The sequence below is a fragment of the Oreochromis aureus genome, linkage group 17 (genome assembly GCF_013358895.1).
Source record: "Oreochromis aureus strain Israel breed Guangdong linkage group 17, ZZ_aureus, whole genome shotgun sequence".
NCBI classification, from domain to species: Eukaryota; Metazoa; Chordata; class Actinopteri; order Cichliformes; family Cichlidae; genus Oreochromis; species Oreochromis aureus.
The window spans coordinates 5,411,219-5,423,831 of record NC_052958.1 but is presented as its reverse complement, the minus strand read 5'-3'; the positions used below and the strand labels follow the sequence as shown (position 1 = coordinate 5,423,831).

The 12,613-nt window shown below is 39.8% G+C and overlaps 1 protein-coding gene across 3 annotated transcripts in view; it reads right to left on the bottom strand.

Moving 5' to 3' along the window:
- tbc1d22a (TBC1 domain family, member 22a) overlaps positions 1–12,613 on the bottom strand; it is a 157,359-nt gene that overhangs the window by 98,364 nt on the left and 46,382 nt on the right. The window contains exons 7-9 of one of the 3 annotated variants that reach the window (XM_039601206.1): positions 7,354–7,482; positions 3,325–3,387; positions 2,778–2,843 (exon numbers count right to left, since the gene is read on the bottom strand). In XM_039601206.1, coding sequence (XP_039457140.1) covers positions 2,778–2,843; positions 3,325–3,387; positions 7,354–7,482 — 258 coding nt within the window. The remainder of the gene's footprint in view (positions 1–2,777; positions 2,844–3,324; positions 3,388–7,353; positions 7,483–12,613) is intronic. The other 2 variants (XM_031758505.2, XM_031758503.2) reach the window with 2 other exon arrangements.

Below are 12,613 nucleotides of genomic sequence, written 5' to 3'. Positions count from 1 at the left end.
CAAACATTTCATCAGCATCTAATTTCTAATCTGTACCAGCGTTTATAACAGCCAATAAATGAAAATTAGAAATATAATGAAGAGGCATGTGAGACACCCTTTAACCACATGAGTGTTGAAGTTGCATGGTTTATCCACCAGAGGGCACTCTGCAATTTCCCTGTTGGCAACATCCCTGTTAAGAACGCCACAATTATAACAACCAGATGATCCCCACACAGTCGGGTAGATCGTAAATTAGGAAACAAAAGACTACACTAGCAAATGTTAGGAAAATCTGCTTATGTTTGTGTCTGAAAGAACAAAATATCGGCTCAAATATCGGACTTTTAAATCAAAATATCAATCCTATCATTTGGATTGATATAAAAAATAAACCTACACATGACAAATTTTCTTTACTTGTAACCTTGTATGTTATTCTGCTGATAACTGTCCCTTTATGTTCCCCAGCTATAGCAACAGTTGAGTTTAGCTTGTTACAAAAATATTATGACCTTAGCAGTGTAGTCATATGAGGTGCTGAAATGCAGAAAACAGAGTTTCACACAATTTAATACATACTAAGATGTATTTTTAACAAAAGTCAAGAAATTACTAGACTCTTTAATGACCTGCGGCCAACTTGACTCTTGTGAAACATCAAGTGGTCTTTTGCAAAATAAAAATAAATAAACAATAATAATAATAATAATAATAATAATAAACATTGCGACCCATCGTTTCGTGTTTTCGTTTGTGCTACTTTTCCATGAACAAATTCTTATTGGGTGGGTTTTTGTTTTGTTTTGTTTTGTTTAAGTGGACACATGAAGAAAGGTTTTAGTAACTTACAGAGATTTCTGCTTGCATTTTGCTGTTACCTTTGGATTCTTATCCCTCTCTTTAAGATTACAGACTTTGTTCTTGGTGTGTTTTCCAAGCTTTAGGAAGGAGGTTCTGTTAATTTTTCCTAGTCTGCATTGATTGATTACTCCATGTGTTCAATGAAGATCAAACCACATTTTCACCTAAATGCAGAAATCCCACGATGTTGTATGGATGTCTGAGTGTGTATGTGTGCTTCCTCGCACCTATGTGCAGGTATACACACAAAGCAGCTCGGAGCCCTGGGCACCTCATTAGCCTCCACCTCATTATGGAGTTTTCTATCTGTGTTTTCACTTCTCTGCTTCTCAGGCCAGTGGTTCTACGCATGACAGGCCATCCCTGAAGCACTAGAATAATAAGATAAGCTTAACCCAATATAAATGAATGGAATCAGGTTAATGTCCATGTTAAGTTGCACTGGGATGCTGCACTGATAGTCCCTCAGACCAGTGGAGTAAACTTCTTAGAAGAATTTCATAGCTAAAAGAATTTTCACAGCTAAAGACCACTAACCATACTTACATTACTACAAGTTATACTGTAACTTGCAATGAGTAGATAGTTAAGGTTTCAAGCCATAACCTGGCTTATAGTTTCTCACACAGCCCCGCCCCTACTCTTGACTTTACACTTCATTTTTATTGAAGTGTGACATTCTGAAGGGAGACAACAAATCAATCAGCTTTTAAATGTCTTCGCTGATATAACTATTAAATTACATGTGAACTGACTATTGTCAAGAAAAACCACTGATTTGTGGTTACGACAACTTTGTCACTTTGTCTAACTTATGTGTTTTAACAAATTACTTCAGAGCCAACTACACCATTTAACACAAATTACCTAGTAAACAAAATCTATTAATTAAAACTATATTTTTTGAGTATTGATTATTGTAGGTTCTTAGAAAGCATCTCAAGGTGATTTGTGGCTATATAAACATAACTGAATTCAACTGAATTGAACTAATAGAGTGTAATGACTTTCACTCCAGTTTGGAAAAGTTTTTTTATGAACATTACAAAAACTCCAGTACACAGTATATGTAGACTTAAGGTGATACTGATTCATTTTAAGTGGCTAAAATCTGCATTTACCTTCAACAGCACTTCAGAGAAACTGAGCAAACCCGATCTGAGTGAAATCAGCTGACATTTATTTTATACGCATGATAAAATATGCAAAAGCGCAGCAGCTCTGTGTGAGAAACAAATGCCTTTAAAGCATTTTTATGCATTTCTACTGATTACCATGAGAAAAAAGGTGCTTATGAGTTTTCCTAGCTTTTAACCATATTGTCCAATGTGCACAACTGTGACTAATAGTTCAATGTTTCAAACATAATGCTCAAGATGTTTTGAAGAAAATGACTTCTTATATCGGCCATAACAGATCACCCAACTGTAATAAGAAATGCTTCAGTAGAACTAACGAAGCACAACAAAAAGATATGAAACTGCCAACCATGCAGAGTGAAAGTTAAAAGGGATCTAATCCCATGCATGTAATTATTAAAATCATGTGTGTTCTTCACTTGAGCTGCTGTGTATGTGTGTGTGCCCCATGCAAAATCATGCAGTGTGCTTAAGCGAGGGTCTTCCCATTTTACACTCGCAGGCAGATAGAAAAACATTAAGTAAATAAATCAACATACTGAGACTTGAGTTGAGATGGTATTTTTACTCTAACACTCAACTACTCTTCACAGTTTGTGCCCCGTTTCTTCGACCTATATCCTTCTAATTATGGTCATGTTTTTCCCCTCTTTGTAAGCCATCTCACATGTTCTGTTTTTAAGGTGTCCAACATCATCAGTGCCTCTGATTACGGGACCAAATCTGCCTAAAAGCAGAAAAGGGAAAACCCTGCTAGGTGAGGTGGTGTGTGTGCAGCTGGAGGGGTCTCACCTCTTGAACAGAAGCTTGTTGAAAGAGAGGAATAAGAGGATTAGTTCTCGGTATGTCAATGTGAATCTGCAGAGAGAAGGAGAGAAAAAAAAAAGACAAACACTGAAGCAACGGGCAGGTTAGCACAGATTTGGCCATTACAGACAGTGACAGAAACGGAGAGCGAGAGGAACAGTTAGTGGATTGGTGTCCTTGATTGAAGTCGGACTGGGGTTTCAGTTTTCTGAAATGGATAGCAGCTGTGGTCTTGAATGCAGCACTGCATATGAGTGCCCGTGCATGCTGAGACGCCTCTACGATAATATGTGCTTGCATCAATGTGTGTGTGTGCGTTTATGCATGTGCGAGACCACATTTACACCATTTCAGAGTGATTACCCCGCAGACGAACGATACGACAGGCGGACAGATTCGTCAGAAGGGAGCCAGGCAGATGCAGGGCGGCAGCTGGAGCCAAGCCAACTGAAATAGCCCGGTCTGTTTGTAAGAGTGCGCGGCTGGTTACGGGACTGGGCATTGGGTCTACATCCAGTCCTGTCCACCTTACCTCTGTCACCTTTGGCTGCAGCACCAAAGATTCAGGACTCATCCTAGGAATGTCTATGTGGATCTGACAGCAACACGGGAGAGAATGTGTTAGACACACACGGACACACACACATAAACACAAACACACACACAATATAAAAGTCCTCCACATGTACTGCATTTTAAGCTAATAATCTGTTCAGACTTTTTCAGGTGTTATAAAGAAATGACAAAGGACATAAAGTGGAGTTATTACACTCACACCCATTTCTATATTATATGTTAAAATGTATAGGGTAGCTTTGCATGATTACTTATAATCCTTATTCATCTTATAGTGTACCGTGGCGTAGCTCGTCAGTTCATCCACTGTTTTCAACAAGCCATTCTAGCTAGCTTTCCCTTTAAAGCCAATGTTCTTCTGAGTGGCTGCCCCTCACAAACAGAAGGTTTGAGCAAAAGATGGGTGGGGCCTCAGACGCCAGTCAAGAGCAGTAATAAGTAGAACTTTGAGCATTTGGCTCACAGGGATGACTTCCACATATAGTCGTGTTTCTACATCGAAGAAGTTTTTAGAGGTCTGGCTTGTCTCTTTGTTGGTGCGTTTCCAGAATTACTTAATGTAATGAACAGATTTGCATTAAAAATATCTAATGTGGAGCGTGGCCCATCTTAGAAATGGTTAATATCTGGCACATGCATGCGTCCCTCTGCAACAAAGCCACACTACTAACCACAAAGCCACCAAAACTTACTACAAAGCAATACTAAATCCTTCTGGATTAAATGAATCAGTTGAAACAAGGTATGGAAGGAATTCTCATCTCTTGTTTGAAGCTTTGGTCATGTTTAATATGAGCGTGCACCATTTTCATAGAATATATGACAGAAAATAAGCTAAAAGTATATCAAGGCCACTTTAAAATTGGGAAGTTCTGGTATTTCCTCGTCCTGCTTCATATTCATATAAACTGCACTTGTGGTCTTTGAGAATATAATAATTCTCTATGTAAGTTTCAGTAGCATTCAGCTCACCATTTTAAAATTGTATTTTGACATTTGACATTTTGTAATTGATAAGGCCATCATAAATGAAGGTTCGGTATTTTCCTCCTCTAGTGGTCCAAATATTTTTAATGCAACATCACCAGAAATAAACCAACAAAATGCCAGACATCTCCACACAACACTCTTCTCTGGTTGCTTGAAAAATAACAAAAAAAGACCAAAGCTAGATTTTTTTTAGATCACTTTCTCCTGGGGAAGAATGAAACTGCTGCAGTACATCAAAAGGGTTTGCAGTTCAAGCTGGGACATCCGTATGCACACGTACACACACACACACACACACACACACACACACTCTGTGTGGGCAAGTTACAAGGAATATAAACAAATATATAAAAGAGACAGAAAACAACAACCTCGAAACAGACGGACATTCAGAATGGATGATGGACACACAAACACAAGGATGACATGTAACAGAAATGAGTGGAGCCCTGTGTGATATCACTTAAAATTAATGACATACTTGAACAGCAGACCCACTTTCTCTTTACAAAATAAAGACTACGCAGACTTACTATATTAATAATTGCAGGCCACAGAGTAGAAACTCAGTGAAGCAAATGAACCTCCTAGTGTTCCTTCTTCGTGTGGTTTTGGCAGCGTGATTTGGATCACCATCACACTGCAGTATTTCTCATCTTGTCAGCCAGTATTTTGGTAAATTCACAGGCATTGATGGTCCCATCTATAAATGTCATCTCCCTTTTGCACTCAACTAGCTCCAAATCATCACACCCCTGCGCTCTCTGTGCTTCACTGTCGGAACTATGTATTCACTGTAGTGGTCCTGCTGAACCCCGCGTGAGCCAAAATAAATTTTCTCTTTGTGCTTGTTTTTTTAAAGTGTACGCCTTTTTTTTTTTCTATTTCTTTTTTTAAGTTGTTCGAACAGGCTGACATTACAAACTGTCCTTTACACTGTCTGAGCTACCACAGAAACACTCTTTCCATGGATAAACCCCGAGCCAAATCTGAAGTACTTGCTTGCGGCATTTAAGGACAACACTTTGACTCAAACTTAAGGTCCGAGCCCCTTTGCAGCCATGTATCTAACCCACATTCGGTGCTTAAATTCTGGCCTGCCTACATGCAGTGATGCACAAGTGATGCGGTGCCCACCTCATAACAGACTGTTGAAAACCTTTAGAAATATTTCAAAGAACAAATTAAATATGGATAATTAAATATGATGTCTTTTCCTATGCCCGATACTTTCAGTAGCTGTCTTATTTCTGCAAAGTTTACCGACTGCAGTTTATTGCAGTATTTTGCTACATTAAACACTAACAGCTGGGAAACTTGCAGATGTTTTGTTGAAGCCTTTATGTGGACCAAATTGTATGTAAGACAGACTTTTGGAATATACAACATTACCTGGGATGTTATTTTGTGGATTAAATTAAACCATGTCATTAAACTGCATATGCCTGACCCTTGGTGTGATCCCCATTTCCTGGCGTGAACCTTAGTAAAATTGAGTCTGACACTCGTGCTATACCTTTTGATTACTTCTGCAGCCGTCTCATTTCGACTCATTTATGGTTGGTCACTGATATTCCTGTATCCTTTACATATGGGAGAATTCTCACAATAAATGCATTTCTAGCTCCTCGGGCAGTTCTTCTCCACGTGGAGATGCCGACACGTAGATTCAACATGAAGAAAGTTCTTGGTCACTTCAGTTTATTTTGTGATTAACATAGGTATTTAATTTTGCTGCACTGAGTTTCTACTTTGGGGGTCTTTGCTGTATTGTTTTTAAAGTCTTTGTTTTTGACTCTTCATAGGAGGAAATGATCTACTTAAAAAATGCAGTTATTTAGAGTTCGCACAGTTTCAAATGATGTCAAAGGAACACGTCTGTACAGAAGAGAATATGCATTCTCATCTCACTCATATCACTTTACACACTGTGCATATAGCACCACTTTGTTTTCTATTACATACAGTAAGCTACTTTTTATCTCATTTTATTTTACTTCTGTACTTATTTTATCCAGTCTTATTTACAGTAAGCAAAACCGCACAGAGGCGTCTTCCGTTCTGTTGAGTACTGTATGTAAACACACATACAAACCATGTATAGACAAAAAAAAAAAATCAAAAAAGAAAAGAAAGAAAGAAACCCAATACAAACCCACCATCCTGAGCAACGTGAATGCCAAAGTAACATATGTACAAACACACATAATCGGGCACACAGCAAAAATAAATAAATAAATAAATAAACAAACAAACTAGAAATCACTGCAGCACAAGTAGAATCTGGCAGAAAAAGGAGGCTTCGAGACGCAATCCAAACAATCATCAAAACAAAGTATGCCAGCTTCCTGGCACGGTGCAGAGGAGATCAATGGGAAATTGGACGGAATGTGAGAAATGTGTGTTTTTGCTATCGACAGTTCACTTTGATGTTTCTTATCGGCTCGGAATGAATGGGAAGCAGTCGAGTGTTAGAACGAGGGGATGGTGGGTGTGGGGGCAAAAAGGGACGGATACACGGGGGGGGGTAAAAACAGATATACCAAACAGAATACTGTTAATTTCAGTATCTCTCTGAAGCCGCTCGTCTCTGGTCTGTGACACAGACACACATAGACGGACAAATAATCAGACAAGTACATGAGGGAGAAGGACGAGAGAACAAAAGAACACAAGCAGGGGGAAAAAAAAAATGCAATAAAGATCACATTTTTGCCAAATAACTAGTGGCAGTAATCCTGACTGCAGGGCCAAATTCTGTAGAAAGGCATTCTTTACACACACACACACACACACACACATATATATACACAAACAAACAAACGCTTACATTGTTTGTGTCCTAAATTCATGCTGAGCTAATACATTAGCAACAGGCTCTTGTAATTGGAAAGAGGACTCTTTCTGGAGACTTTCATTCATTCTGTCCCTCAAGTTGGGGGATTCAGAAAGCTATAGGCATACGAGATGTGTGGACTCGTGTATGTGCATGTACCTGTCTGTATGTGTCTTGATGATGCTCATCATTGCGAGAGTCGTAGTATTGCTGGATGAAGCCGAAATATTCTTGCCTCTTCCTCTGTAGAACACTTTCCCTCCTCTCTGCGTTGGCTGGCAGGTAACCCTGATAGACAGAGAGTGAGAAACAAAGAAAATCACCCATTTAAATGTTGATGTAAATCACACTGTAGATTTGATTTTTCTATTTATCTTCTCAGTTCTTCATATATTCTTGTTTTTGGATCCGACTCAATTCAGTAAGAGTTCAGTTTTGAAGTAAAGTTATGGCTGAAAAAATTCTGTATTTTAATTCACTTTCTTGCAGACAGCTCAAAGAGAAGATTGATACCACTTTCATGCCTGTGTATTATTGATGAAGCTGAGGCCTGGAGCTGGTTAGCTTAGCTTGAAAAGAACCTATTTGGCTCATTTTCAACTCCAAACTTTTAACTTTGACTTGACTTGAGTGGCTTTGCATAATTCACACTTCAAAATAATCCCAATTTTTCTTATTCTGGGCTTCGGTTCAGCTACCTTTTAGAGCTGCTCTCGCTTTGAGTCACATTCCTCTCATTGGCTGTCACTCACAAACAGTAGGTTTGAACAGCAGGTTGGCAGGCCTGCTGTACAGCAAGGATAGTCTATGCCTGAGACCATATATTACAGATATCAACTCTTTATTAACGCATAAAGATCCAGGAGTAGAAAAACAACCCATGTGACAGTCCACTTTATTAGGTACACCAGCTCAAATGCTCATTAATACCTAATAAGCTAATTACAAGTAATGTTCTTCTGCCAAGGTATGCAGAGGAGCGTTAGTGTTCACAGAACACATTGAAAACTTAAGCAGCAGAAGACCCCACTGGATGCCACAACAGGAACAGGAAAATGAGGCTACCGTCCGCACTGGCTCAACAAAATTGGACAACAGAAGATTGGAAAAATACAAGTTGATACTCTTATTCCCAAAATATTAACAAACAGAGGATTGGATTTAAATGTTAAGGCTGGCTAGAGCTTCACATTTGCCAGACATTCATCTAAATATTACTATAATCCTGAATTCTACCATTAGCTCAAAATGCTAACTCATTTTGACGCTCACCATGCCTCTTGTAGGATTAGTAGTAAGTAACCAATTCACCTGTCTTTTTCTAATACATGCAAACATGCTTGCTAATTCCACATGGGATTCATTAATTGAGCATATATTCAGGGAGGCCATGTTTCCAGTGTTTAAAAACACATGGTGGTTTTAGGTTTCCCATCTCCGTACTATTTCTTTCTGTTAGTACCATTTAATGAGCTTTTATTTTAAAGCTTGCTCTCAAAAAACTTGCTTTGAGTTTTTGGCAAAGTTCAATCACAACCCAGACTCCACCACCTGGGACTACATGGCTTGTAAATGATACACTTCACTTTGCAAAGAAAACTTTCTGCTTCCTGCCCAAATGCTTTCTGCTTCTTCAGGGAGTTACCTTTAAATGGGTATTTGTGCGCGTGTGGAGGGGGGTGTTTGTCAGACGGCATATGTGAACATGCATTTGTGAAAGACTGTATCCTGGTTATGTGGTCAGGCTTATGCAATGAGGAGAAAGTCAGCCCTAAAACGAACAAAAAAAAATACATCTATTAAAAGCGAGAGCTGGGGCTAGGCGTTCTGAAATATTCAGAGAGTTACAATCTTCAAAACTGAACTCAAACATGACTTCAGGCCCTGAAAACTACTCCCCGTGAGAAAAAGCTGGTTCATCTAGCTGTGAAACATTCAAAGGGTCCCTTTTTATTTTTAAAATGACATCTATGAATGAACCATTTTTGCCATTTTTCTCTGAAGAGCTTTGATTATGACAACGGACAAAACGACTGCCTGTTATCAACCGCCTGTTAGATGACAACTAAGCAATCTCAGAGACTGAATAATGTCCACCCGCTGCAGGTGAAAGCCCTGTAAGAAATATAATAAATGTGCCTTCTGGTTTTAGATTGTGCTTCTTGTGTTGTGTCTGCCTGTTCTTTCTGTGCCTTTGTGGGTTCATGCAAGCTATGTTAGGTTAACTGGTGATTGACTGTTAGTGTGAATGTGAGCGTGAATGTCTCTATATGTTAGCCCTGTGACAGACTGGTGTACTGTTCGGGCTATACCCCGCCTCTACCTCTATGACACCTAGGCTCCAGCCGTACCTTGACCCTGAATTAGACAAACTCTTAAGAACATGAATGAATGAATGAAATCTTGACTGTAACACAGATGTAGTCACTGCAGTGTTGCCCACCAGCTTCTTCCATGTTCCTATCAGTCAGAATGAGTCTTTGTCAAAGAGCACAACTGGAGGGGACTCAACTCAGCTGGCAGCCAGAGGTGATTGTATTTTGGTTATATTCCTATAGAACAAGGAAAGCTGCCCAGTGCAGAAGCAATAATTGAATGTGAATTTCCACCTATGTAGACAACAACAGATTTATCAGAGTCAAATGTTTAATAATCAGAAACCAATTGTATCTAATTGCCAGTTTGACCCCATTCCATCGCAGACCCACTCAGTCTTATGGCAACATTTAAGGCAGGACGTAGTGAGCGTGTTGTTATGCTTGACAATCTCATTTTGCAGCAAATAAATAAATAAAATAAACCAAAATGGATAAAATAGATAATGAAAAAGTTTAAATTTATAGACAAAATTAGCTGTTTTTAAAAATGCGATAAATCCTAATATATGTTATTGCAATACTAAGCATACCGCAAAATGTCAAATATCGTATTGAGAGTGAAGTATTGTGATAACATATTATGGTGGGTGTCTAAATAAAACACTTAAATTTCGATCACCAAAGCTGGCCAAGGCAAGGGCTTCCAGACAGCCATGCTCCTAATAATGCTCCTAATAATGCAGAGCTTTGTTAGTGTTTAACCATGACGATTATATAAAAATCCTGTACTGCTACAAACCAAAACTGTTCTTACACCAGGCTGTAAACATGTTTATTTCTACTGTAGAGTTGGGCACTCTAACATCAGGTCTGTGGGGGCTGAGCCTCAGTGGGCCACTAGAAGAACTCAAGTTTTCTGTGAGTGATGAGTTTGCTTCTTTGTGACCACTAAGTCAGCATATCTCACTAAAGAAGACCATGATGTGTTACTAAATGATCCTGAAAGCTAGCAAGTGGATTTTTGCCCTTATATTGTTACAGTGATGTGGCTGCGGCTCAGGTGGTCAAGTGAATGGATGAATGAGTGAATTAGTGACCCTCTGTAAAGCCCTTTGTGGAACAGATAAGGTTAAAAGGTTCCATACGAGTGCGGAGCACTTAGCATTTAAGTACAGACCATATGCTGCTCCCATAGGTCAGGACTAAAACTCCCTACATAAATCTTACAGAGATGTCTTTCCTGTAAATATTTCAGCAAACAGCTGCTCTCGTGCACGGATTTGTCATCACTTCCAATTAAAACGAGCATATTTGGCTGCTGATCACACGCAAGTTAGAGCAACTGTGTCTTGGACTGGCTTTAGTGGAATCCCCATCAAACTAAATTCATCTACCTGCTCCAAGAGAGTCAGAAAATCAGAACAGGCCTTAAAAAAACGGATGTTCACTGTGTGCTTGTCATCAATGTGTGTGTCTGTCTGTGATGTGATGCTGTTGTCATTCGTTTCTGGAAGCGGGAAGCCATTTTTTGGTAATATGCGGGCGAGCAGACAGAAACGCACACAAACCATCAATTTTGAGCAACTGTCTACAAGACAGTCAATAAGTGTAGTGACAAAAGTTTCTCTTTCATTTGTTTTCTGTTCATTCCTACAAAGACAAGGCCCCAAGAGAAGTCTGCAGAGTCTAGAGGATTGTCTGCAGCACAATAACAACTTTGCCTGCAGAAAGCAGAACACACACCTGGCAAGCACAAACACTGAGAACAGTTAAACTTAGTTGTAAAATATATTATAGAACAGTTATATTATAATGTGTACGTATATATGCACACACTCTTAAATCAGAAACATTCTTCTCACGTGTTTCTCGTGACCTGTGACATTTTAAATTCTCTGCAGCAACATAAATCCAGTGAAGTACTGCCCTGCTCCTTACTCATCCACCCGACTGTCAATGCTCAGCCGGTGCTGCCACTCATCCCGACAGTCACATTTGTGCCAACATGACCCCCCCACCCAACCCAGATCCCTGACAACATACACATGGTCTCTGCCAATATGTCCATGCGTCACATGTTGAAACTGTTCCACATGCAAACGCACACACTTGCATACACACAAACACAAATCAGTACAGGCCAGCTACAAAGCAATGGGCTCAGATATTAGGTGCGCTCTGCCAAATGAGGGACAGGGTGTGTGTGTGAGCGTGTGTGTGTGTGTTTGTGTTGAAGGTTAATGGACAGCTTAGTGGAGGTCAATCACACTGCAGCTGTATTACTGCTCGATAGGAGAGCAGGACACACACGGGAGGATTTGACAAATATAGAGGAGACCCAAACACGACCATACACGTCACTGTGATTTCATTTTACAATACAATTACTAATCACATGACCAGTTAAAAGATATCTGCCATCTGACCTAAATGTTAATCATCTTCGTCTCCAATTACTAAGGCACTGTGCAAAAAAAAGAAAAAGCACAGTGCTTTTTCAAAGCTGTCTTAAGCAACAGTTCCCCAGCCTTTCTGAAAGCCTTTCAAAGTGTTTCTTTGGACATTGGCACTTTTTCACTTATTTTCAGTCTAGTCCTTGTACCTGACTACTTTCAGAGAAATGTTTTGTCATTTCTTAAGGCCACTTAACACTGATGAATCATCAAGCATTAAAAAAACAGCACAGCTAACACCAGTGATGGACTAGTGTTGTGTTTACACATAACATAAAACTTAAAAGACAAACAGAAACCAGGTCTTATAGAGCAGCAGTCCCCAACCCCCGGGCCACGGACCCATACCGGTCCGTGAGTCATTTGGTACCGGGCCGCGAGAGTTGAGGTATGGGTGTGATATTTATGGTTTTCAGGGTCCATCCATCCATTCGTTTTCGCTTATCTTTTTCAGGGTTGTGGGGAGCGCTGGAGCCTATCCCAGCTGTCATAGGGCGAGAGGCAGGGTACACCCTGGACAGGTCGCCAGTCTGTCGCAGGGCTAAGACACAGAGATTCACTCCCGCATTCACACCTATGGGCAATTTAGATTAATCAATTAACCTATCCCCACTAACTGCATGTCTTTGGACGGTGGGAGGAAGCCGG